This window comes from Bufo bufo, chromosome 2 (assembly GCF_905171765.1).
Source record: "Bufo bufo chromosome 2, aBufBuf1.1, whole genome shotgun sequence".
Taxonomy (NCBI): domain Eukaryota; kingdom Metazoa; phylum Chordata; class Amphibia; order Anura; family Bufonidae; genus Bufo; species Bufo bufo.
Genome location: NC_053390.1, coordinates 71,202,337 through 71,230,057, shown reverse-complemented (window position 1 = coordinate 71,230,057; position 27,721 = coordinate 71,202,337). Strand labels below are relative to the sequence as shown.

The 27,721-nt window shown below is 42.5% G+C and overlaps 1 protein-coding gene across 2 annotated transcripts in view; it reads left to right on the top strand.

Annotated features, from left to right (window-relative positions):
- LOC120992301 (phospholipid-transporting ATPase ID-like) overlaps positions 1 to 27,721 on the top strand; it is a 222,385-nt gene that overhangs the window by 156,615 nt on the left and 38,049 nt on the right. For both annotated transcript variants that reach the window (XM_040421193.1, XM_040421192.1), the window contains exons 7-15: positions 758 to 830; positions 2,484 to 2,554; positions 3,933 to 4,015; positions 4,322 to 4,480; positions 4,558 to 4,646; positions 5,432 to 5,628; positions 14,272 to 14,480; positions 15,188 to 15,231; positions 15,954 to 16,119. In XM_040421193.1, coding sequence (XP_040277127.1) covers positions 758 to 830; positions 2,484 to 2,554; positions 3,933 to 4,015; positions 4,322 to 4,480; positions 4,558 to 4,646; positions 5,432 to 5,628; positions 14,272 to 14,480; positions 15,188 to 15,231; positions 15,954 to 16,119 — 1,091 coding nt within the window. The remainder of the gene's footprint in view (positions 1 to 757; positions 831 to 2,483; positions 2,555 to 3,932; positions 4,016 to 4,321; positions 4,481 to 4,557; positions 4,647 to 5,431; positions 5,629 to 14,271; positions 14,481 to 15,187; positions 15,232 to 15,953; positions 16,120 to 27,721) is intronic.

The window sequence follows — 27,721 nt, the reverse complement described above, 5'->3', positions numbered from 1 at the left end:
CCTAGCGGGATCACTTTTAGAGGGGTATCCTGTGTTCTGGACTTACAGAAGCGCAGGGCGTTATCATGATTGATAATGCTGTGTGCCTCTGCATGACCTTTCTTCTGCAGAATCATAGTGACAGCTTTATGTCAGTAAGGTCATGCAGAGGCACACAGCATTATCAATCATGATAATGCCCTGCGCTTCTGTAAGTCCAGAACGCAGGATACCACTCTTACACTGAGAGTGATTCCCGCAAGGGACACACTTGTGTGAAAGAGCCCCAAGTCTCTGATAAGAGAGGAGGTGGGTTTCAGACTACCTCATACTCCAATAGACAATGCAGCAAAGCTGTGCAATAATGTGCCCCTGATTAACCCCCTCCCCACCCGTGGGATAAAGTAAAAGTATTATGATTGGCTAGTGAATCCACCTTGTGATTCTACTAGTCATAGAAGTAAATTATTGCATCCTGCGAAAACCATCGGATTGCAAACGTTTGAACTGAATAAACTGATAATCATCATCAGCTGACCACTGTTCTGCATATTTCATGTCACTTGAAGGGCTTGTCTAGGATTAAAAAAACATGGCTGCTTTCTTCCAGAAACAGCACCACCCCTGTCCACATGTTGTATCTGATATTGCAGCTCAGCTCCATTGAAATGAATAGAGTACCATACTCTTCCTGTGGCCAGGCACGGCACTGTTTTTGTAAGAAATCAGTCATGTTTTTCTAATCCTGGACAGCCCCTTTAATTAGTTTGTCCTTCAGGTTTACGAATGAAAAATGGATGAAAGTGCAGGTGGGCGACATCATAAAACTGGAAAATAACAACTTTGTTACGGTAAGAATTAATTCTTTACAATCACTTAATATATGTTGTAGGATTAAACTCCGGCCCCCCCGATATAAGCATCGGCTCATGACAAGGGCTGTTTGTTTCTGTTTTTAGCACTACTAGGCAGAGGCTTAATGTGTCTCAATGAAGCACACATTACACAAGCTTACAGTTCTGTGCTAAAAATGGAAATCATAAGTATATATCCTAATAATGAAATGGATTTGTTTTCTACTAACTGGCTCAGTGGTTAGCACTGGTGCCCTGCAGCACTGGGGTCCCAGGTTTGAATCCGACCAAGGACGACATCTGCATGGAGTTTGTATGTTCGCCCCGTGTTTGCGTGATTTCCTCCGGGTTCTCCGGTTTCCTCCCACACTCCAAAGACATACTGATAGGGAACTTAGATTGTGAGCCTCATTGGGTACAGCTTGATGATAATGTCTGTAAAGTGTTGTGGAATATAGTAGCGCTATATAAGTGCATAAAATAAGTAATAAATAGTGCATTGACCCGGAGGGGAGGCAGGAATGGGAGGAGTGGTAGTGATATTGGTAGCACAGATAGGAGTAGTAGTGGTTCATGATAGCTTTCCTAACTCTGGTACTTCCTGGGGCCATGCAGTGAATGGAGGGCACACCCTTCCTTCCCTAATGGCACACCCTGGATCTTTCTAGGGCTCCTGCCTGGTGATAGGTGGGGTGGCCTTGATGCTGCAAGGCAAGAGGTCAGGTGGAGTGAGGGCCCAGCGGGTGATGGGGGCAAATACCAGGTCTAATTTAGTGATAACAAAGAAAAGTCTCTTTACTGAGGGTGATGAGAGTTGCAGTGCAGATAGGCACAGTTCTGAGGCATAACACAAAGCTTTTAACATTAACAATGGGCATTAACTCATTAAGTAGCAAATTAAGGCTACTTTTTACACTTGCGTTTTGGGCGGATCCGTCATGGATCTGCAAAAACTGATCCGTTACAATAATACAACCGCATGCATCCGTCATGAACGGATCCGTTTGTATTATCTGTAACATAGCCAAGATGGATCCGTCATAAACTACATTGAAAGTCAATGGAGGACGGATCTGTTTTCTATTGTGCCAGATTGTGTCAGAGAAAATGGATCCGTCCCCATTGACTTACATTGTGTGCCTGGACGTTTGGCTCAGTTTCGTCAAGCGGACAGCAAAACTCTGCAGGCAGCCTCCAGAGGGGAATGGAGACAGAACGGAGGCCAACTGATGCATTCTGAGCGGATCCTTATCCATTCAGAATGCATTAGGGCAAAACTGATCCGTTTTGGACCGCTTCTGAGATCCCTGAACGGATCTCACAAACGGAAAGCCAAAACACCAGTGTGAGAGTAGCCTCACCTATTTACAGTAGTCCTGTGGGGTACTGTACTAGTACAGCCTTTGTCTGCAACCCCTTTAGATAACATTTTACAGTTGCAGCCATAAAATGATTGAGCTTGGTGCCTCTCCAGGCTACTTCTGCCCGAGGCATGTCCTGCCTGTCCTCATTTTACATAATAAATCTTCTGATGGTGACCAGTTCAGTCTGTAAATATAATATAAAGAGATAAGTGGTATAAGTAGTGCCCCTCCTGTATAATATCCCTTGTCCCAGCATGGACAGGTCTCACCGCTCTCTTGTGTTTAGGCAGATCTGCTGTTACTTTCCAGCAGCGAACCCAACAGCCTGGTATTCATCGAGACGGCTGAGCTAGATGGGTAAGTGAGTCTCATAAATCACAAGCTGACAATTATAATCGTCAATATTATTATTATTTATTATTATTATTATTATTATTTCATTTCTATCCATGGGGCAGCAGTATAACAGCTATAATCATATATGTACATAGGAGGCAGTATTATAGTAGTTACATTCTTGTACATAGGAGGCAGTATTATAGTAGTTATATTCTTGTACATAGGAGGCAGTATTATAGTAGTTATATTCTTGTACATAGGAGCAGTATTATAGTAGTTATATTCTTGGTACATAGGAGGCAGTATTATAGTAGTTATATTCTTGTACATAGGAGCAGTATTATAGTAGTTATATTCTTGTACATAGGAGCAGTATTATAGTAGTTATATTCTTGTACATGGGGAACAGTATTATAGTAGTTATATTCTTGTACATAGGAGGCAGTATTATAGTAGTTATATTCTTGTACATAGGGGCAGTATTATAGTAGTTATATTCTTGTACATAGGGGGCAGTATTATAGTAGTTATATTCTTGTACATAGGAGGCAGTATTATAGTAGTTATATTCTTGTACATAGGAGGCAGTATTATAGTAGTTATATTCTTGTACATAGGAGGCAGTATTATAGTAGTTATATTCTTGTACATAGGAGCAGTATTATAGTAGTTATATTCTTGTACATAGGAGCAGTATTATAGTAGTTATATTCTTGTACATAGGGGGCAGTATTATAGTAGTTATATTCTTATACATAGAGGGCAGTATTATAGTAGTTATATTCTTGTACATAGGAGGCAGCATTATAGTAGTTATATTCTTGTACATAGGAGCAGTATTATAGTAGTTATATTCTTGTACATAGGAGGCAGTATTATAGTAGTTATATTCTTGTACAAAGGAGCAGTATTATAGTAGTTATATTCTTGTACATAGGAGGCAGTATTATAGTAGTTATATTCTTGTACATAGGGGCAGTATTATAGTAGTTATAATCTTGTACATAGGAGCAGTATTATAGTAGTTATATTCTTGTACATAGGTGCAGTATTATAGTAGTTATATTCTTGTACATAGGAGGCAGTATTATAGTAATTATATTCTTGTACATAGGAGCAGTATTATAGTAGTTATATTCTTGTACATAGGAGGCAGTATTATAGTAGTTATATTCTTGTACATAGGAGCAGTATTATAGTAGTTATATTCTTGTACATAGGAGGCAGTATTATAGTAGTGCCTAAACTTTCCTAGAACCACCAAATACTGTAGATTTCCACAACTTTCTCTAAATCGTGATTTTTTTTTTCTTGCTTGCTTGGAGTCACACCTTCATGTTGCAGTAGATAACTCTTGTCTTATCCTCATTGTCCCTTTTTATGTGTCTTCTTTCAGAGAGACTAATCTGAAGGTGAAGCAGGCCCTCACCATAACAGGAGACCTCGGAGAGAAACTGGCAGAACTCTCGCAGTTTGATGGTATGTCAGTTGTGTTCTTATCTAGTTTAAGGGTTGGGCCATGAAATGAATGGCGCTTTAATAGTAAATAATAATAATATTCAGTATATAGAGTCATATGGCGACATCACCTCCTGTGTCCATCTATAGCTATACATGTGTTGCACCCACCTGTAAAAAACCAAGCCAACCAAACTCAATAGGCAAGTTGTGTGAAGCAGCTTTCCTGATGTGTTATACAAGGAATATCAGTTCAGCCTAACATGCCATAACTCACTACATTTATCTCTGGACTGAACAGTAAAAGTTTAATACTTGTTCTTCTAGGTGAAATTGCTTGTGAGGCCCCAAATAACAAACTGGACACCTTCACCGGGACACTAACCTACAAGGGGGAAAAATATGCTCTGGACAATGGAAAAATCTTGCTGCGTGGCTGCACTATTAGAAACACAGAATGGTGCTTTGGGATGGTCATATTTGCAGGTCAGTTAATGACCTAAAGTCCCTTGGAGCGTTTCCTAGAGGCACACATGATCATCTGCCCATTTTCCTCATTTTAGGACCTGACACGAAACTGATGCAGAACAGTGGCCGGACCACCCTAAAAAGGACCAGCATTGACCGACTCATGAATATCCTTGTCCTCTGGGTATGTTTCTTATGTATTTTGCCATCACATGCAGTGGTTCATCTAAGCCTACCGGACCCATTGCAAAAATATTGGCACCCCCTCCCCTGTAGTGTGTACGAATGAGTTATAAAGTCAGTATTAAAGCTTAAAGTAACACATCATTAAGTGGAAGATTATAAAAATATATGTATATATATCAATGCTTAAAGGGGTTCTCCAGAAATTAAGAAAATTAAAATACCAAAATATTACTTTTTTATACATATATTCCCAAATACCTTTCATTAGTTATAATAGATAGTTTTGTCTGGGGAGCAATCATCAGGAGAAATAAAATGGCCTTTCTCCTATTAGTACACACAAAACCTGTCCTAATCACACAGCAGGACACAGCCACATCCCCACCTCCTTTCTGTATTTCATGTCTCCTTATGAACTCCATACCTACAGAGATTCTGCTGAAGATCATATTAAACTGTATTCAGGACCATAACCCCTGACAAGTAGAGCAGAGAGGAGGATGAGGCAGGTCTTTACCTCACTGCTCTGAAGTAACTTGTCCTCCTGTGTGATTAGGACAGGTTTTGTGTGCACTAATAGGACAGCGGACATTTTATTTCTCCTAATGATTGCTCCCCCAAAAAAACGCGCCATTATACCTAATGATAGGAATTTGGGAATTTATTTATAATTAAGTCATATTTATGTGTTTTCATTTTCTTAATTCCTGGAGAACCCCTTCAATGTCCATACATAAAGGGGTTTTTAGGGCCTAATATTTCTTCTCTGGATTGTTTTCACAGATCTTTGGCTTCCTGGCGTTTATGTGCATTATCCTGGCTATTGGGAATGGAATTTGGGAAAGCAAACAGGGCTACTACTTCCAGGTGTATCTTCCATGGCCAGAAGGTGTCAACAACGCAGCCTTCTCCGGGTTCCTCATGTTCTGGTCCTATGTCATTATCCTCAATACTGTGGTGCCTATTTCACTCTATGTTAGGTAGGACTTTTATATACCAATTTTCTATCCATTCTATCCATTCTATCCATTGCAAACACAGAGTGGTTTATTCATGTATTGTATTGAGGCCCAGATAGTCTAGTGTTTCTTTTGACTTAGTGGAGAGGGTCATCAAGCACCTTTGAGGGTCAATTTACTCTGTCTTGGCTAATTTCTGTCATTTTAATTTTCTCCTTTCTCTGACATATCTGCTTGTGGATCTGCAGGTTCAGAGCTCTGTTCTCTTTAAAGCTGATGTCTCTTTTCTCTATGCTACAGCCTGTATCTCCTCCTCATATAGCTGTGCAAGCTGTAAGTTCCTAGAAAATGCAGCTTGTGGTCTCCCATGGACATATAGCGTGCTGAGTATGAGTAACATTATTCTGCACTGAGCACTCAAGCCTCCTAGTCCTCAGGAGGAGGTTATCAAGGAAGTAACAAATTAGTACAAAGTCAGACTACATACAAGGCTTGTTTGTAGTCTGTAACCATGGCTGCAACAACCTGGTGCACATAAGTCTGCATAAGAGCTGGATATACAAAATGGTTGGAGATTTTTTTTATTCAGGATTATATGTATACTGCTTAAATTTTTCTGTGTTTCATTGAAAAAATGTTTGTAAAAGTATATCTATCCTTTAAGCTTGCTGTACATGATAAATTAATCTGTCAAGAAAGGGGAGGGGGGGGGGGGTGGCGGGCGTGGCTAGCCAGGCATGTGAGCGGCAGCAAGTTCACTGAGCTCCCGTATCAACCCGGCCATTTATCCTGTGGACATCTATTAATGCTCAGAAGCTAGGGAAACTCGTTCCGCCGCCCAGACACACCGATCCCGCCACTATGTCTCGGAGGAAAGAGGGACGAGGTGTCGGCAGAGATTTCCAAGATGGCGCTGGGCCAGGCACGCTGAACTGCCGGGAGCGCGCAGGAGCGGTGTAGAGGGAGGCTGCAGCTAAACTCGGCAAGTATGCCCGGGACACTGCCCTCCCACAAGCTGCAGAGGACAGAAATAAGCAGCCCTACACCGCTGCTGGCCGGGTCACTGAGGAGGAAGAGGCAGGGGCCAGCATAAGAGACGTCTGCAGTCCTAATAGATATGGCCCTCTGCAGATCTGTGACGCAGATACTGAATTAGAAACTCCTGATTCAGACACTGAGGAGCCCACTCTTAAGGATGTTATGAGAGCGATTGCAAATTGTGGAAAGTCACTAACTGCTCTTATCATGCAAGTAGGAACTATAAGAGAAGATGTTTCTATTGTGAGGCATGATTTAAAGCGCTTGGCGGAACGAACTACTGCCCTGGAAGATCGTATGGGTGATGTGGAGGATGCTATCCCGCCTCTAAAAAGAGAGACCAGTGACCAAGCACGTCGGCTGGATACCCTCATGGCCAAGCAAGACGATCTGGAAAATCGCCTGCGCAGAAATAATGTCAGACTGGTAGGGATACCAGAAAAAGTGGAAGGGGCAAACCCTACCGAATTCTTTGAGAAATGGGTGAAAGATCAGTTTGGACCCGAGACGTTAACCCCTCTCTTTGCTATCGAGAGGGCCCACAGGGTCCCTACCCGCCCTCTGCCTCCAGGTGCTCCGCCCAGGCCTGTTCTTATGAAAGTTCTCCACTACAGAGACCGTGACATCATTCTCAGAAAAGCTAGAGACCTTACAGAAATATCTATTAATGGGCACAAGGTGTCAGTCTTTCCTGACTACTCTATGGAAGTCCAAAAGAGAAGGGCGAGATTCCTCGACATTAAACGTCGACTGAGAGGACTTGATGTCTCTTACTCCACGATTTATCCGGCAAAACTGAGAGTGGCAGCGTTGGGAACCACCACCTTCTTTGAGGACCCCAAGAAAGCATTGAGATGGTTGGACCGTCATGAACGTCAGCTACGCGAAGCAAGACAGAACGCGGACGGAGACTGAGCTGCTTTTCTTCTTGGGTTCCCTTGATGTATAAATATACATGGGTAGTGTGTATGTATGAGTGTGTGTTTATTATATACCTCATAGAGTCTCACTGCAATGCAATCCTAGGTGATAGTGGTTTCAGTTATATTTCTACTAAGATCCAATTAAGTTGTTAATGTCCACGATAGGATTGTTCTGAGTATACTCTGTCCGGGAGTTGGGCGGGAGCTCGGATACTAATGGTTTAGCTGTTTGTGTTTTGTTATTCGCCAGTCTATTGTGCACAGTAGTGCGGTTAACTATGTGCTTGCCACCCTTCCTCTGGGTAATGTTTGTTACCCTGGGGCCTGGTGTCGCCGACGGGTTCTGTCTTTCTATATACCTCCGTTCCCGCTATGGGAGTACATGGAGAGGACTAGTCGGTGAGGCCAGTAACCCCCCTGAAAAAGTTTATGTTAGCTGCGGGTGGTTTGGGGATGTTCTTTTAGTCTATGCAGCCATGAGAGTGACATTTCTGGGGAATCCTGTTTGGAGCCTTGTACTATCTTCTAAAACTGACACTGTTCGAGGGAGGTCCTTGTCTGGGCCTACGGCATGCCTGTCTTCTACAAAAAGTGGATATGGCTAGTTCTGTTAATCTCTTGAGTTGGAATGTCAGGGGTATTAAGGACGCAACAAAAAGGAGGGCGGTCATAGTCTAAAACAATACCAGCCGTTAGTGTGTTGCCTCCAAGAAACCCATTTTACATTAGACCAGACCCGACTGCTTACTCCTCAGTGGGCTGGACAATGCTTTCATGCTACGTATTCTACATACGCTAGGGGAGTGAGCATTCTCATTCATAGGGCCATCCCATTTGAGTGCATGACAAAGCGAGTAGATGCAGATGGTCGCTACATATTTTTACATGGTAAATTATATGCTACTGAATGCATTAATATTGGTGTGTACATACCCCCACCTTATTCCCCGATAGTGCTTAAAAAATTGATATAGATTATTGTAGATTTCCCGGGCATTCCCACGGTTCTACTAGTAGACTTCAATAATATTATCAATCCAATACTAGACAAATTTAATGCTCCCATGCTAGCGACCCGTAGTGAAATAACTCCCTTTGGGCAGCTACTACAGGAAGCTTCCTTACTAGATTTTTAGAGACTTAGAAACCCAGATGCACGACTATACTCGTGTTATTCCAGTACATATGGGTCACTATCTAGGATCGATTTGATCTTGGGGAATGAAGAAATGGGCCGACTACTTCATGATATTACATATCTCCCTAGACGACTCTCCGATCATTCTCCTATTCTCCTAAATATTCGATTAATGCCCCCTTTAGCTCGGGAAGAAGGAGGCTGGAAATTCAACCCATATTGGCTAAATGTCCTGGCTGATGCGTCTCATATTCGGCAGGAATTGGCTGAGTTCTTCAAATTCAACACACCCACGTCTTCCTGACTTGTGGTGTGGGACACCATGAAAGCCTTTTTAAGGGGTATACTGATTGCTAAAGTTAATGGGAAGAGGAATGAAAGTAGAGCTAAAATACAGAGACTGCTACAGGCAGTAAAAATCACTGAGGCAAGCTACGTGATGAACCCGTCTGTAGAGCATGAGAATTAATGGAAGGAAGCTCAACAGAAGTTGAATGAGGGGTTACTCTTAAATGCGAAAAATAAGAGGTTCTTTCAAAAACAGAAATATTATGAGGAAGGGGAAAGCTCGAGGAGACTACTTGCCCAACTGACCAAGACTCAACACCAGTCCAATTTCATAGCGGCATTGCGTGACTCTAATGGGATGTTACATACCTCCCTGGAGCATGTCATCCGGATCATGCATACGTTTTACTCCACCTTATATACGTCTAAATCTACTGCTCTTGAGTCAGAGATAGAAGACTTTCTCCAACCGTTACATCTTCCCACTCTCACAGCTGAGCAGCAAACTCTATTAGACGCTCCTATTTCCCTACGGGAATTAGAAATAGCCGTGGGGGATATGACTAATAATAAGTCACCAGGGGGAGACGGTCTACCTGCTGAAGTTTATAAAACATTCTCTTCTGTGCTACTACCTCAGTTATTAGAAGTGTTCAAAGAAGCCCAGAGGCTAGGCAGACTGCCACTATGAATGAAGCGATCATAGCGGTAATCCCAAAGCCGGGAAAAGATGTCCTAGAAGCTGAGTCTTACCGTCCTATCTCTCTATTGCAGGTGGACGTTAAGATTTTGGCGAAAATTCTGGCTAATCGCCTGAACTCAGTAATAACCTCATTAATACATACGGATCAAGCTGGGTTTATGCCCAATATGTCAACAGCGGTAAATATTAGAAGATTATACTTTAATATCCAGGCAGGCAAGGTCCACGCCTCGAGTGCGGCGGTCGCATCGTTGGATGCGGCCAAAGCATTCGACAGTGTGGAATGGTTATACTTACTATCGGTACTTAAGGCTATGGGAATAGGGCCAGGATTCATTTGCTGGATTCGGCTACTATATGCCTGTCCTACTGCCAAAATCCAAGTTAAAGGAAGGCTATCGACTCCCTTTAGAGCAGGGGTGGGCAATTATTTTTTCGATGGGGCCACATGAGAAACTGAAAATATTTTGGAGGGCCGGGCCAAAAGGCTAAACTCAATACTGCATAAAATCAATTGTATTTCTTTATAAAAAGCAGTAAATATCATTGTTGGACAACTGGTACGAGTACTTGTTATAGTTAAACAATGAAAAAGTGAGGTTGCCTTACAAGAAAAAAATTTCAATTTATTAAACAAAATTTCCCAAAACAATGAACATTTTTCACTATTTGTGACTCATATTAGTGAAAGCCATTGTCCCCCTGTGAATCCAGCCATTGTCCCCTGTGAATCCAGCCATTGTCCCCTGTGAATCCAGCCATTGTCCCCCTGTGAATCCAGCCATTGTCCCCTGTGAATCCAGCCATTGTCCCCTGTGAATCCAGCCATTGTCCCCCTGTGAATCCAGCCATTGTCCCCTGTGAATCCAGCCATTGTCCCCCTGTGAATCCAGCCATTGTCCCCCTGTGAATCCAGCCATTGTCCCCCTGTGAATCCAGCCATTGTCCCCCTGTGAATCCAGCCATTGTCCCCTGTGAATCCAGCCATTGTCCCCTGTGAATCCAGCCATTGTCCCCTGTGAATCCAGCCATTGTCCCCCTGTGAATCCAGCCATTGTCCCCCTGTGAATCCAGCCATTGTCCCCCTGTGAATCCAGCCATTGTCCCCCTGTGAATCCAGCCATTGTCCCCCTGTGAATCCAGCCATTGTCCCCCTGTGAATCCAGCCATTGTCCCCCTGTGAATCCAGCCATTGTCCCCCTGTGAATCCAGCCATTGTCCCCCTGTGAATCCAGCCATTGTCCCCTGTGAATCCAGCCATTGTCCCCTGTGAATCCAGCCATTGTCCCCCTGTGAATCCAGCCATTGTCCCCCTGTGAATCCAGCCATTGTCCCCCTGTGAATCCAGCAATTGTCCCACTGTGAATCCAGCCATTGTCCCCATGTGAATCCAGCCATTGTCCCCTGTGAATCCAGCCATTGTCCCCCTGTGAATCCAGCCATTGTCCAATGTGAATCCAGCCATTGTCCCCTGTGAATCCAGCCATTGTCCCCTGTGAATCCAGCCATTGTCCCCTTGTGTACAGAACACCCCCCCGGCCCCCCCATCATATACAGAACACCCCCCCCCCCCTTACAATAGTACACACCCCTCCCCCCCCCCTTGCCTTTAGAAACGTAATGCTCAGAGATGATCAGCCATGTGTTAGTCACACTGACTACACACAGCACAGGGGGAGGCGGCCGCAGCTTCATGCTTGTCGGCTCTGTGACTGTCAGTGTCAGACAGTCACAGCCGATACTATGAGAGCCGCGGGCGCTTCGCTGTTACAGAGAAGGGAATAATTGCGGCCGGCCGGGTCCCGGGTACGGCTCGCACGAGGCACCCCCCCCCCTGCTGTGTCTTACCTAGACAGTACTGCCGCTGACGCTGCCTCCCTGCCACCGCGCCATGCCACACGCAGCACGCCGAGTCGGAAGTCCTCTTCATTCGCGGAGGAGGGGTATCGTTGCTTGGCACGCCTCTGGCTCCGCCCGGGGGCCGGATTAAAAGGTCCGCCGGGCCGTATACGGCCCGCGGGCCGTAGTTTGCCCAGGTCTGCTTTAGAGTATAGAGGGGGACTAGGCAGGGATGTCCTCTATCACCACTGCTGTTTGCAGTGGCGGTGGAACCGTTGGCTGCTGCCCTTAGAAAGGCAAGTGAGGTGAAAGGTATGACATATGGCACACTAAATGAAAAAGTCGCTCTTTATGCCGATGATCTGTTACTTTTTCTAGAGGACTGGCGTTCATCCTTCCCAGCAGCCATGTCGATCATTAACAGCTTTGGGAAGCTATCGGGCTTGACCATTATTGGTCAAAGTCAGTGATTATGGCCCTGTCTGTGCAGCATCTTATTGGTGGTAGATGTATAATGGCAACCCTGGAGGATGGCACTTTCTATAAAAGGGAAGACAGTATGGCCTACTATGTGTTATCCATAAAGTGTGGTGAAAAGTTAGAAATATAGTGGGACTCCACGGATACACAAATTTTACCCCAATTTGGCCAAATTATATCTATAAGGAATTAGATAAGGTTCTGAGTGCCAAGGTCTGGGAAAGATATGGTTTGGACCGAATCTATAAGTTATATACAGACAAGTCCCTTAAGAGCTTTGCTACGTTGCAGCAAGAATACGAGTTACCCAACTCTCTTTTCTATGTTTACCTTCAAGTCAGGCATGCTCTACAGACGCAGGAAAAAAACGAGGAGGTGGTCCCTGCTGGAAAACATATTATTCTAGACCTTATGTCTTCTCGGGGGATTACGAAGGGGGTAATTTCGCTTCACTATCAAGATATTACTGACCTATCAGAGGAGCAATGGGAAGCTGTAGTGGAAAACTTTCCAAATGTGGCAGTGAGTGAGGCTTATAGGGTCTCTCAATTATTCTTACTACACAGGGTATATAGAACACCTGTATTGCTGTTTAGAATTTGATATCGCCAGGAAGATACATGTCCACCTTGCGGAGCTCATAATGCAGATTTGATTCACATGATGTGGAATTGTCCGAGACTCAGACGCTATTGGGTGGGGGTTTAGGAATTAATTAATACTGTGTTCCAAATACTGATTGACCTGTCCCCACTAGTGTGCGTGTTAGGACATGTAGAAGAAATCCCTATAACTAGCGATTTGAAACTGGCTGTTCTGAAAGTCCTCTACCAAGCTCGAAAATTAATAGCCTTCCACTGGATTGCATCTGATCCCCCACTCCTACCAAAATTGATAAATAAATTACACATCTTAATAAAATTGGAAAGCTATGTCTATCGGAAAAGAGGGAACAACAAAAAATTTGATAAAATATGGTCTAAGTGGATAACACATTATAATAGTTTAGTGACCTGGGAGTAATGGAAATGTAAGATTCCGGAAATTTGGGTGCTTAAAGTCATTATGCTGTATAGAATTGCTCTGGATGGTTGTATGGTGTGTATGACAGGGTAATGTATGCTGTGATGACAGTGTTTTGGGAGGCCCAAGGGAGGACATACTCCCCCTTCCATGGACGCTTGGAGAACAACATGAAGATGAAAAATAGACTCTTGACCTATGGTCTCTCCTGGACATTATACTGGCTGCAAGATTGGGATGGGAAGGGAGGGAGAGGGTGGGTTTTGCGGGAGGGTTTGGGGGCGGGGTCTTGCATGGTAATGTTTACTTTACCTTACTATAAAATCAATAAAAATGATTTGATTTAAAAAAAATTAAATCTGTCAAGAAACATGCAGAGCACAGTTTTCTATTGGTCCCATAGTAAAATCGGAGTTCTTCAGCCCATCTTTTTTTTATGATATGGAAAAACGTTTTTTTTTGGTGAGCCAACTTTAATATTTTTCCCTTCTGGACAACCGCCAGTATACTTCAACCACCTGCAAGATGAGTTGAATACCAACTTATTGGTGCCTTCAGCAATTATCTGGCATTGCTGCGGGAAGTTTTCTGGCATGACCACATTTCTGAAGTGGCAGCTAAATAGAGAACATGGAGTTTATTTATTAAAACTGGCCTTCTAGAAGCCGGTCTTAATAAAGCCCCTTCGCTGGCAGTGGATCGCTGAAGTTATGAAGAGGCGCTGGCCTTTCCATAACTTCGGTGAATCCACCACTGCTTCTAAATGTAAGCCAGCTTCCTTGCTGTCTTATATTTAAACAATTTTCAACACCTAAAACAGGCTTAGAAAATGATAAATGAAACGGTTCTGCCAGCCGGTCCCCTTCCCCGTCCATGCCGCGCCCACTTTTTTAGACCTGGCGTGAGCAGGGAAAAGTCTCAGATTGCAGCGCAACTAAGCGTTGTGCCGCAATCTGCTCCTGAAATACACCTAATATAGACGTATTTCAGGTTGATAAATGACCCCCATAGTGCTCTGACCCTGCCAGAGCTGCTCTTTCCAGTGGTTCTACTCACAGACCACTAACAAAAGCTACACCATTGAATGAAGACCAAATTTCTCAGTGGAACAGCCCCAAATACGATCGCTGAGCCTTATCCACAGTTGAATATTGGCAATTTGCACTGAGTTGTGGAAGAAGTGATGTGGATGTCATCTTGGAAACCGCTCTTAATTGTCTCTTTGTCGTCAGTGTTGAAATCATTCGTCTTGGAAACAGCTTCTATATCAACTGGGACCGTAAGATGTATTACCCAAAAAAGGACACTCCAGCAGAAGCTCGCACCACCACCCTCAATGAAGAGCTGGGGCAGATAAAATACATCTTCTCCGACAAGACTGGGACTCTCACTCAGAACATCATGACCTTCAATAAGTGTTCTATAAACGGCAATTCATATGGTGAGTAGGACTTCCAGCCTGGTTATCTTATTTTGATGTCACCATTTTGTAAGTTTTCAGGTCTTGACATGGTTGTTTGGAAGAAGTATCCTTAAAGGTTTTAAAGTTGTGTGTAGCCAATACTTGGATACAGGTCAAATCAAAACCTAACTATAGTCAGTCCACCCAAAACCTTCTCAGTACACAGACCCATAACTTATAATGTCTTGTTTTCTTTTGCACCTAAGGTGGAGAAGAAGTATCTTGTGCAGCAAATAGAACATGTATCAGCTAAAAGTAGCTTGAATGTCCTGGTTCTGGTGTTATACCAAGGCCCTCCATCTGACCTCCTATGACTAATGGCACCATATCTAATGATGACAGGCCATACAGAATTTATATAACCTATTAAATAAGTTTATTTGTAAAGCTTAGTCCAGCATGATTGTATTTGTGGGCACTACTGGGCACCAAAACAGATGAGCGGTGACAACCTGGAATTCAACTTCATTAAAATTTGAGGGGTTGTTCATAACCCATTCTGCTTTCATTTTTGAGTACTACGTGGACTTGTAGTTTAAAACCCCTGCTGTCCCCCCCCCCCCCCCCCCCCCAATCTTTACAGTAGGCAGCTTTTAGTCCTTCTACCTTCATGCTCTCCATATTGTTTATTTCTGATTTAACAGATACCTCTATATAGTACTAATATTATATTGTTTTACTTGCAGGTGATGTATTTGACTATGCAGGAAACAGACTGGAAATAAATGAGGTATAGTTGTTCAGAATTTGCAATTCTTTCCAAATGTGGGTAATGTGTCAAAAACCAATAATTACTTTTTAAAAGGGAAAATTCTCTGTTGTTGATGAGTATGTCCACCTTTCAACATCGTTTTACACTTTATATACATTGATCAGCCATAGCATTAAAACCACTGTGGGTGTGGTGCATAACACCCTCATGAAGTGGATGCTAGTTGCCCCATAATAAAAAAAAATCCTTCCTGACTGTATTCCTTCCAGACTATTGGTGTTCGATACTACAGGACACCTTCAAAGATCTTGTGGAGTCCGTTCCTCGATGGGTTAATGCAGTTTTTGATGGCACAAGGAAGACCTACACAATAGTATGTGTAATATAGAATAATGGTATGGCTGATCAGTGTATATACAGAGCTGCATTCACTATTCTACAGGCTTCAGAGCGGAAATATGAATCTCCTGCTTGCTTAGTATCTGTATACAGTTTTCCCTGGTGATCTGCATTCCAGGAAGTGTCCTCTTAAGCACTGTACTGTAGGAAAAACAAACTGTTCCCCCTGAATTATAGCTGGGGGGTTAACTAATATCTACTTTAGGTGGACTAGCAGCAGACATATTGTCAGATTTCTTCTCGCCATTGCTCCTTCTCTTTTACTTTGGTCTTTTTCGTGCCCCAACAGATGCATCTCAGACTTTGAGACCTTTAATTAACCAATCTCTTCTACATCTCAGTACACAGAAAAGGTGGACTTTTCCTACAACCCTCTGGCCGATCCCAAGTTCTTCTTTCACGATCACAGATTGGTGGAATCAGTGAAGATGGAAGACCCGGCCACACATGAGTTCTTCCGGCTTCTGGCATTGTGTCACACTGCTATGTGTGAGGAGAAAAAACAAGGTGAGACAGAGGCTCCGGGACCTGGTTCCTCTTGACCACCCCATGATATCCACAAATTTACACTTTATTATTTTTTTAAATATAAGAGTACTACTATGGAAAGATTTTATAATAACTTACTTGGAAATACCTTGGAGAGTTCTTCCTAGATGTGGATGGGTTGAAACTTTGTTTATCTGCCGCAGCCATGTTAGTCCTGCTAGAGGAGCTCAGAGGGTCAGAAGACTATTCCTACAGCCCTTGTTCTGCAATGGACACTTGTGATGCAGGACCTCCTTCTTCTATTTGTACTCTAGTCCATGGCCTACAGCAGTGTTGCCTGTCTAACATTACCAAGCTCCTGAAAATTTGTTTATCTAGGGGTGTCTGTGGTTTTGCTTGCTGTGCCCCCAGCATGGGGCTGGGGCTGCCCTTGAGCACCACTGTTGATGAGCACTGATCACTAGAAAGGTGGGGGAGTATTTTGTAACTTTAATGTAGGAGAGGGCTTGTTTTATATAGCAACAGTAGGGCTCATCGCTTGCCCTTTTTTAGACAGTTATTCTATTCTATAATTTTACCCATTTTAATACCACCATATAGTGACTATATATATATATATATATATATATATATACAGTACAGACCAAAAGTTTGGACACACCTTCTCATTTAAAGAGTTTTCTTTATTTTCATGACTATGAAAATTGTAGATTCACACTGAAGGCATCAAAACTATGAATTAACACATGTGGAATTATATATATAACAAACAAGTGTGAAACAACTGAAAATATGTATACTATATATATATATATATATATATATATATATATATATATTCTAGGTTCTTCAAAGTAGCCACCTTTTGCTTTGATTACCGCTTTGCACACTCTTGGCATTCTCTTGATGAGCTTCAAGAGGTAGTCCCCTGAAATGGTTTTCACTTCACAGGTGTGCCCTGTCAGGTTTAATAAGTGGGATTTTCTGCCTTATAAATGGGGTCGGGACCATCAGTTGCGTTGAGGCGAAGTCAGTTGGATACACAGCTGATAGTCCTACTGAATAGACTGTTAGAATTTGTATTATGGCAAGAAAAAAGCAGCTAAGTAAAGAAAAACGAGTGGCCATCTTTACTTTAAGAAATGAAGGTCAGTCAGTCAGCCTAAAAATTGGGAAAACTTTGAAAGTAAGGGCTATTTGACCATGAAGGAGAGTGATGGGGTGCTGCGCCAGATGACCTGGCCTCCACAGTCACCGGACCTGAACCCAATCGAGATGGTTTGGGGTGAGCTGGACCGCAGAGTGAAGGCAAAAGGGCCAACAAGTGCTAAGCATCTCTGGGAACTCCTTCAAGACTGTTGGAAGACCATTTCAGGGGACTACCTCTTGAAGCTCATCAAGAGAATGCCAAGAGTGTGCAAAGCAGTAATCAAAGCAAAAGGTGGCTACTTTGAAGAACCTAGAATATGACATATTTTCTGTTGTTTCACACTTGTTTGTTATGTATATAATTCCACATGTGTTAATTCATAGTTTTGATGCCTTCATAGTCATGAAAATAAAGAAAACTCTTTGAATGAGAAGGTGTGTCCAAACTTTTGGTCTGTACTGTATATACTAGCAGAAGGACCCGGCTTCACACAGGTATATTTAATCTATTTAATTTAATGTTTGTGTGTGTCGTTAAATGATATTGACAGTATCCACTATAACAGTGACATCTACAGCACCCCGCCCCCTTAACAGTGACCTCCACAGCCCCCCCCTTAACACTGCCCCCCCCCCACAGTGCCCCTTCTCCTTAAAAATGAGACCTCCACAGCAGCCCACCCCCTTAACTTTGACCTTCACAGCAGCCTGCCTCTTTAACAGTGAGTTCCACAGCACCCCACCCCCTTGATAGTGACCTCCACAGGGACCCGCCCCTTAACAGTAACATCCACAGCACCCTCCCCTTTAACAGTGACCTCCACAGCGGCCGCCCCTTTATTAGTGACCTCCACAGTACCCCGTCTCGTTAACAGTGATTTCCACAATAAAATTCACAGTGGGCAAAACCTAAAACACAACTTTTAATATTAGATAATATGCTAACAAACGGCTCATTTTAGGGCCACAATATACCACGCATGTGTAACACCATTTGACAAAAAAAATATGGAAATTATAAGAAAAAACTGGTATAAAATTAAAGGGCACTACTCCTAATCAGCATACAGAGATACTGAGACTCTGGGAGAGGGGAGGGGGGAATCTGTCCCTGAACTCTCCCTTGTATAGCCTCAGCCCAGAGGTACGTCTTGATGGTAGAAGCACACTGTCTCTGTACCTAATGCTATTGTGCCCTTTACAAATCCTTATTGTGGGTAGATATATAACAGTCCCGGGTCCTGATGCGTTTCCCCTCCAAATATACAAAGAAGGTTCATCAGGGGACTCAAACCAAATAGATTATGTATATAGATGTATAAAGATAGGGATATAAAGATGTGCTAATATGGAAATACCTATCAAGATCATCCGCCCTAACACAGATTATGCCAAAAGGTTTATAAAATGTATAATCACATAGATAGTACGTAGATTCAAAGTGATAATTTAGCGTACAACTTAGGAAACAATCCCCAAATAAACACAAACTACCTGTGGCACACAAGTGAGTCACTGATTAGGCATATAGACCAAGACATGAATTAGATACACTCACATAAGTCGTTTAGCCAGGACTAGGGGATCTCCATAGATGGCGATGTCAGTGGCACTAATGGGGGAAAGATCCCAGTTTAAATAGATAGATGTAGACTAATCAACCAATGTAGTTGGTTCCAGTCACAATGTGAATTTAGTATACTGCTCACTTATTGGTAACCAGGGGCTCTAGACCCTCCCCCAGTATGTCCAGCGTGCACTCCATCTCCCATGAGGACAGGAGACTGTGGAGCGCAAAACGTCAAGACAGACCTCACGCGACTTCCAGTCACGTGACAATATGCGGTACACTCGTGCGTTCCAAACTGGACGTCACTTCCGGTCACGTGGTGCATGTCACCTGACACAAAGCGTTCCACCGATGCGTTCCAGGTGAGACAACCGGAGAATCAGGCCTATAGGACAAATTAGTTTTTTTGGGATAAACATAGAAACATAGAAACATAGAAACATAGAAACATAGAATGTGTCGGCAGATAAGAACCATTTGGCCCATCCAGTCTGCCCAATATACTAAATACTATGGATAGCCCCTGGCCCTATCTTATATGAAGGATGGCCTTATGCCTATCCCATGCATGCTTAAACTCCTCCACTGTATTTGCAGCTACCACTTCTGCAGGAAGGCTATTCCATGCATCCACTACTCTCTCAGTAAAGTAATACTTCCTGATATTACTTTTAAACCTTTGCCCCTCTAATTTAAAACTATGTCCTCTTGTAGCAGTTTTTCTTCTTTTAAATATTCTCTCCTCTTTTACTTTGTTGATTCCCTTTATGTATTTAAAAGTTTCTATCATATCCCCTCTGTCTCGTCTTTCTTCCAAGCTATACATGTTAAGGTCCTTTAATCTTTCCTGGTAAGTTTTATCCTGCAATCCATGTACCAGTTTAGTAGCTCTTCTCTGAACTCTCTCCAAAGTATCAATATCCTTCTGGAGATATGGTCTCCAGTACTGAGCACAATACTCCAAATGAGGTCTCACTAGTGCTCTGTAGAGCGGCATGAGCACCTCCCTCTTTCTACTAGTAATGCCTCTCCCTATACACCCAAGCATTCTGCTAGCATTTCCTGCTGCTCTATGACATTGTCTGCCTGCCTTTAAGTCTTCTGAAATAATGACCCCTAAATCCCTTTCCTCAGATACTGAGGTTAGGACTGTATCACTGATTTTATATTCTGCTCTTGGGTTTTTACGGCCCAGGTGCATTATCTTGCACTTATCAACATTAAATTTTAGTTGCCATATTTTTGACCATTCCTCTAGTTTTCCTAAGTCCTTTTCCATTTGGTGTATCCCTCCAGTAACATCAACCCTGTTACAAATCTTTGTGTCATCAGCAAAAAGACACACCTTACCATCGAGGCCTTCTGCAATTTCGCTGATAAAGATATTAAACAATATGGGTCCCAGAACAGATCCCTGAGGTACCCCACTGGTAACAAGACCTTGGTCTGAATATACTCCATTGACTACAACCCTCTGTTGCCTGTCCCTCAGCCACTGCCTAATCCATTCAACAATATGGGAGTCCAAGCCCAAAGACTGCACTTTATTGATAAGCTTTCTATGTGGGACAGTATCAAAAGCCTTACTAAAGTCTAGATAAGCGATGTCTACTGCACCTCCTCCATCTATTATTTTAGTCACCCAATCGAAAAAATCAATAAGATTAGTTTGACATGATCTCCCTGAAGTAAACCCATGCTGTTTTTCATCTTTCAATCCATGGGATTTTAGATGTTCCACAATCCTCTCCTTAAGTATGGTTTCCATTAATTTCCCCACTATTGATGTCAGGCTTACTGGCCTATAGTTGCCCGATTCCTCCCTACTACCTTTCTTATGAATGGGCACAACATTTGCTAATTTCCAATCTTCTGGGACGACTCCTGTTGCCAGCGATTGGTTAAATAAATCTGTTAATGGTTTTGCTAGTTCAACGCTGAGCTCTTTTAATAGCTTTGGGTGTATCCCATCAGGCCCCTGTGACTTATTTGTATTAATTTTAGACAGCTGACTTAGAACCTCTTCCTCTGTAAAGACACATGCATCAAAAGATTCATTAGTCTTCTTTCCTAACTGAGGTCCTTCTCCTTCATTTTCCTTTGTAAAAACTGAACAGAAATATTCATTGAGGCAGTCAGCTAGTTCTTTATCTTCTTCTATATACATTCCTTCTTTTGTTTTTAATTTGGTAATTCCTTGTTTTAGTTTCCTTTTTTCATTTATGTATCTGAAGAATGCCTTCTGGCCTTTTTTTCCTGACTGAGCTAATTTCTCTTCTGCCTGTGCTTTGGAAGCTCTTATAACTTGTTTGGCCTCTCTCTGCCTAATCTTATAAATTTGTCTGTCATCCTCGTTTTGTTTTTTTTTTATAATTCCTAAATGCTATCTTTTTGTTTTTAATGATTTTGGCCACTTCTGCTGAGTACCACAGTGGTCTCTTCCTTTTTTTGCTTTTACTGACAAGCCTAATGCAATTTTCTGTTGCCTTCAATAGTGCCACTTTTAAGTAGTCCCATTTCTCCTGGACTCCAATGAAACTGTTCCAATCTGATAGGGACTCGTATACCACTAATCTAATTTTAGAAAAGTCTGTTTTTCTAAAATCTAAAACTTTTGTTTTTGTGTGGTGTGACTCAGTCACTGTACTTATAGTAAACCACACTGACTGGTGATCACTAGATCCCAAGCTTTCCCCTACAGTAATATCAGATACCAAATTCCCATTTGTGAATACTAAATCTAAAATGGCCTCCTTCCGGGTTGGCTCCTCCACTACTTGCTGTAGAGATAATCCCAGTAGGGAATTTAGAATATCTGTACTCCTGGCAGAACTAGCTATTTTGGTTTTCCAGTTTACATCTGGAAGATTGAAGTCTCCCATAATGATAACTTCCCCCTTCAATGTCATTTTAGCTATTTCCTCAACTAGTAGATCATCTAATTCTTTGACTTGGCTAGGTGGTCTATATATCACACCTACACGAGTTGCCTTATGATTATCAAGCTGCACGGTAACCCAAACTGACTCTAAATTGTTCTCACTAACTTGTATCAAATTAGATTTTAGGTTATCTTTCACATACAGGGCCACCCCTCCCCCCTTCTTGCCTTCTCTGTCTTTCCTGTATAGAGAGAACCCTGGTATTGATATATCCCAGTCATTACTCCCCTTGAACCACGTCTCAGTAACAGCCACTACATCTATATTCTCAGATGCCATTATAGCCTCAAGTTCATTGATCTTATTTCCTAGACTGCGAGCATTTGTAGACAAGACTCTGAGCTTGTCATTTCTTAACCTTTGTGCTACTGCCCTTTTCTGGCATTGTTTCGGGGGGCAGTTGGACTGCTGGATTATCACTCTTTTGCCCCCCTTTCCTAGTTTAAATGCTTCTTAGCAAATACCTGGAACTGTTCACCGAGGACATTCGTTCCTTTGAGAGAAAGGTGCAAACCATCTTTCTTGTACAGTTCTTTTCCATTCCAACAAGAGCTAACATGAGACACAAAGCCAAACCCTTGGTTCAGACACCATTCACCAAGCCATACATTGAATTCCTTAATGCGCATCTTCCTGTCATGCTGAAGGTTATGCACAGGCAAAACTGCAGAGAATGAAACAGTTGATGCAACCTCCTGTATATCCTTTCCAAGTGTGTGAAAAGCTTCTTTCACCTTTGAAACCTCATTGCAAGCCAGATCGTTTGTCCCAAGATGGAGAATAACATCCACTTCCCTTTCCTGCTTTGCTTGCCTAACAATATTAACGATCCGTCGTCTATCCCTGCTAGCGGTAGCACCAGGGAGACATCTCACAACACCATTCTCCTCAAACTTCACACCTCTTATGATGGAATCGCCCACCAACAGCTGCTTACTATCAATCCTCACCTTCTCCTTTTTGTCTTTGGCTGCAGTCTTGCATACTTTAGGCATGGGAGATGATTGTTTCTCACCCACTGTGCTTGAGCCATCCTCCATGTTGCTCTTGCACTCTGAAAGTGCTGCAAATGAATTATGGAGAGCCACAGACTGTGGGACATGCCTTCTATCCACAACTCTCAGTCTACCAGAACCTACAGTAACCCATCTCCCTATTCTAGGGGGCCTCTGTGGCAGTGGCATTGCAATGTTCTCAGCCTGAGTTTGTTTAGTGGTTAATTTAAAAACCTCATATTTCAAAAAGGTAATTTCCTGCTGCATTATGGAGAGCTGTCTACAGATCAGACAGTATCCAAACCTCTGAAGAGTGGAACCTGAAATAAAAGCACAACAATTCCTGCACAGAACCAGGTCTGCCATTGTAAAGAGGGGAAAGATTTTAAACAAACAACTCTTACTTGTTTAGATTGTATCCACCTCCAGATTACCTCCTGAGTATCTCCTGAATATCTCAATGCTCTTGTAAATCAGCTCTTGGTAAGCAGTCTTGGAGAAGCAGCAAGCTATAATTAGCAAGCTAATACTGTGTGGGTTTATATACACACCCTCCCACAAAGGCTCCTCCCCCAACAGCAAATTAACACCTTACTTGCCTATGCTCATTTGCAATCAGACAATAGAGATACTGTGTCTAGCAAATTCCTTACCTCTCTTGAAACACAGTGTCTGAGTATTGACCAGAAACACCACTGAAGTTCTGCTACAGTGGAAAAACTCTGAGTTAGACTAAGTTGGTCTCCTGAATATCTCAATGCTCTTGTAAATCAGCTCTTGGTAAGCAGTCTTGGAGAAGCAGCAAGCTATAATTAGCAAGCTAATACTGTGTGGGTTTATATACACACCCTCCCACAAAGGCTCCTCCCCCAACAGCAAATTAACACCTTACTTGCCTATGCTCATTTGCAATCAGACAATAGAGATACTGTGTCTAGCAAATTCCTTACCTCTCTTGAAACACAGTGTCTGAGTATTGACCAGAAACACCACTGAAGTTCTGCTACAGTGGAAAAACTCTGAGTTAGACTAAGTTGGTCTCCTGAATATCTCAATGCTCTTGTAAATCAGCTCTTGGTAAGCAGTCTTGGAGAAGCAGCAAGCTATAATTAGCAAGCTAATACTGTGTGGGTTTATATACACACCCTCCCACAAAGGCTCCTCCCCCAACAGCAAATTAACACCTTACTTGCCTATGCTCATTTGCAATCAGACAATAGAGATACTGTGTCTAGCAAATTCCTTACCTCTCTTGAAACACAGTGTCTGAGTATTGACCAGAAACACCACTGAAGTTCTGCTACAGTGGAAAAACTCTGAGTTAGACTAAGTTGGTCTCCTGAATATCTCAATGCTCTTGTAAATCAGCTCTTGGTAAGCAGTCTTGGAGAAGCAGCAAGCTATAATTAGCAAGCTAATACTGTGTGGGTTTATATACACACCCTCCCACAAAGGCTCCTCCCCCAACAGCAAATTAACACCTTACTTGCCTATGCTCATTTGCAATCAGACAATAGAGATACTGTGTCTAGCAAATTCCTTACCTCTCTTGAAACACAGTGTCTGAGTATTGACCAGAAACACCACTGAAGTTCTGCTACAGTGGAAAAACTCTGAGTTAGACTAAGTTGGTCTCCTGAATATCTCAATGCTCTTGTAAATCAGCTCTTGGTAAGCAGTCTTGGAGAAGCAGCAAGCTATAATTAGCAAGCTAATACTGTGTGGGTTTATATACACACCCTCCCACAAAGGCTCCTCCCCCAACAGCAAATTAACACCTTACTTGCCTATGCTCATTTGCAATCAGACAATAGAGATACTGTGTCTAGCAAATTCCTTACCTCTCTTGAAACACAGTGTCTGAGTATTGACCAGAAACACCACTGAAGTTCTGCTACAGTGGAAAAACTCTGAGTTAGACTAAGTTGGTCTCCTGAATATCTCAATGCTCTTGTAAATCAGCTCTTGGTAAGCAGTCTTGGAGAAGCAGCAAGCTATAATTAGCAAGCTAATACTGTGTGGGTTTATATACACACCCTCCCACAAAGGCTCCTCCCCCAACAGCAAATTAACACCTTACTTGCCTATGCTCATTTGCAATCAGACAATAGAGATACTGTGTCTAGCAAATTCCTTACCTCTCTTGAAACACAGTGTCTGAGTATTGACCAGAAACACCACTGAAGTTCTGCTACAGTGGAAAAACTCTGAGTTAGACTAAGTTGGTCTCCTGAATATCTCAATGCTCTTGTAAATCAGCTCTTGGTAAGCAGTCTTGGAGAAGCAGCAAGCTATAATTAGCAAGCTAATACTGTGTGGGTTTATATACACACCCTCCCACAAAGGCTCCTCCCCCAACAGCAAATTAACACCTTACTTGCCTATGCTCATTTGCAATCAGACAATAGAGATACTGTGTCTAGCAAATTCCTTACCTCTCTTGAAACACAGTGTCTGAGTATTGACCAGAAACACCACTGAAGTTCTGCTACAGTGGAAAAACTCTGAGTTAGACTAAGTTGGTCTCCTGAATATCTCAATGCTCTTGTAAATCAGCTCTTGGTAAGCAGTCTTGGAGAAGCAGCAAGCTATAATTAGCAAGCTAATACTGTGTGGGTTTATATACACACCCTCCCACAAAGGCTCCTCCCCCAACAGCAAATTAACACCTTACTTGCCTATGCTCATTTGCAATCAGACAATAGAGATACTGTGTCTAGCAAATTCCTTACCTCTCTTGAAACACAGTGTCTGAGTATTGACCAGAAACACCACTGAAGTTCTGCTACAGTGGAAAAACTCTGAGTTAGACTAAGTTGGTCTCCTGAATATCTCAATGCTCTTGTAAATCAGCTCTTGGTAAGCAGTCTTGGAGAAGCAGCAAGCTATAATTAGCAAGCTAATACTGTGTGGGTTTATATACACACCCTCCCACAAAGGCTCCTCCCCCAACAGCAAATTAACACCTTACTTGCCTATGCTCATTTGCAATCAGACAATAGAGATACTGTGTCTAGCAAATTCCTTACCTCTCTTGAAACACAGTGTCTGAGTATTGACCAGAAACACCACTGAAGTTCTGCTACAGTGGAAAAACTCTGAGTTAGACTAAGTTGGTCTCCTGAATATCTCAATGCTCTTGTAAATCAGCTCTTGGTAAGCAGTCTTGGAGAAGCAGCAAGCTATAATTAGCAAGCTAATACTGTGTGGGTTTATATACACACCCTCCCACAAAGGCTCCTCCCCCAACAGCAAATTAACACCTTACTTGCCTATGCTCATTTGCAATCAGACAATAGAGATACTGTGTCTAGCAAATTCCTTACCTCTCTTGAAACACAGTGTCTGAGTATTGACCAGAAACACCACTGAAGTTCTGCTACAGTGGAAAAACTCTGAGTTAGACTAAGTTGGTCTCCTGAATATCTCAATGCTCTTGTAAATCAGCTCTTGGTAAGCAGTCTTGGAGAAGCAGCAAGCTATAATTAGCAAGCTAATACTGTGTGGGTTTATATACACACCCTCCCACAAAGGCTCCTCCCCCAACAGCAAATTAACACCTTACTTGCCTATGCTCATTTGCAATCAGACAATAGAGATACTGTGTCTAGCAAATTCCTTACCTCTCTTGAAACACAGTGTCTGAGTATTGACCAGAAACACCACTGAAGTTCTGCTACAGTGGAAAAACTCTGAGTTAGACTAAGTTGGTCTCCTGAATATCTCAATGCTCTTGTAAATCAGCTCTTGGTAAGCAGTCTTGGAGAAGCAGCAAGCTATAATTAGCAAGCTAATACTGTGTGGGTTTATATACACACCCTCCCACAAAGGCTCCTCCCCCAACAGCAAATTAACACCTTACTTGCCTATGCTCATTTGCAATCAGACAATAGAGATACTGTGTCTAGCAAATTCCTTACCTCTCTTGAAACACAGTGTCTGAGTATTGACCAGAAACACCACTGAAGTTCTGCTACAGTGGAAAAACTCTGAGTTAGACTAAGTTGGTCTCCTGAATATCTCAATGCTCTTGTAAATCAGCTCTTGGTAAGCAGTCTTGGAGAAGCAGCAAGCTATAATTAGCAAGCTAATACTGTGTGGGTTTATATACACACCCTCCCACAAAGGCTCCTCCCCCAACAGCAAATTAACACCTTACTTGCCTATGCTCATTTGCAATCAGACAATAGAGATACTGTGTCTAGCAAATTCCTTACCTCTCTTGAAACACAGTGTCTGAGTATTGACCAGAAACACCACTGAAGTTCTGCTACAGTGGAAAAACTCTGAGTTAGACTAAGTTGGTCTCCTGAATATCTCAATGCTCTTGTAAATCAGCTCTTGGTAAGCAGTCTTGGAGAAGCAGCAAGCTATAATTAGCAAGCTAATACTGTGTGGGTTTATATACACACCCTCCCACAAAGGCTCCTCCCCCAACAGCAAATTAACACCTTACTTGCCTATGCTCATTTGCAATCAGACAATAGAGATACTGTGTCTAGCAAATTCCTTACCTCTCTTGAAACACAGTGTCTGAGTATTGACCAGAAACACCACTGAAGTTCTGCTACAGTGGAAAAACTCTGAGTTAGACTAAGTTGGTCTCCTGAATATCTCAATGCTCTTGTAAATCAGCTCTTGGTAAGCAGTCTTGGAGAAGCAGCAAGCTATAATTAGCAAGCTAATACTGTGTGGGTTTATATACACACCCTCCCACAAAGGCTCCTCCCCCAACAGCAAATTAACACCTTACTTGCCTATGCTCATTTGCAATCAGACAATAGAGATACTGTGTCTAGCAAATTCCTTACCTCTCTTGAAACACAGTGTCTGAGTATTGACCAGAAACACCACTGAAGTTCTGCTACAGTGGAAAAACTCTGAGTTAGACTAAGTTGGTCTCCTGAATATCTCAATGCTCTTGTAAATCAGCTCTTGGTAAGCAGTCTTGGAGAAGCAGCAAG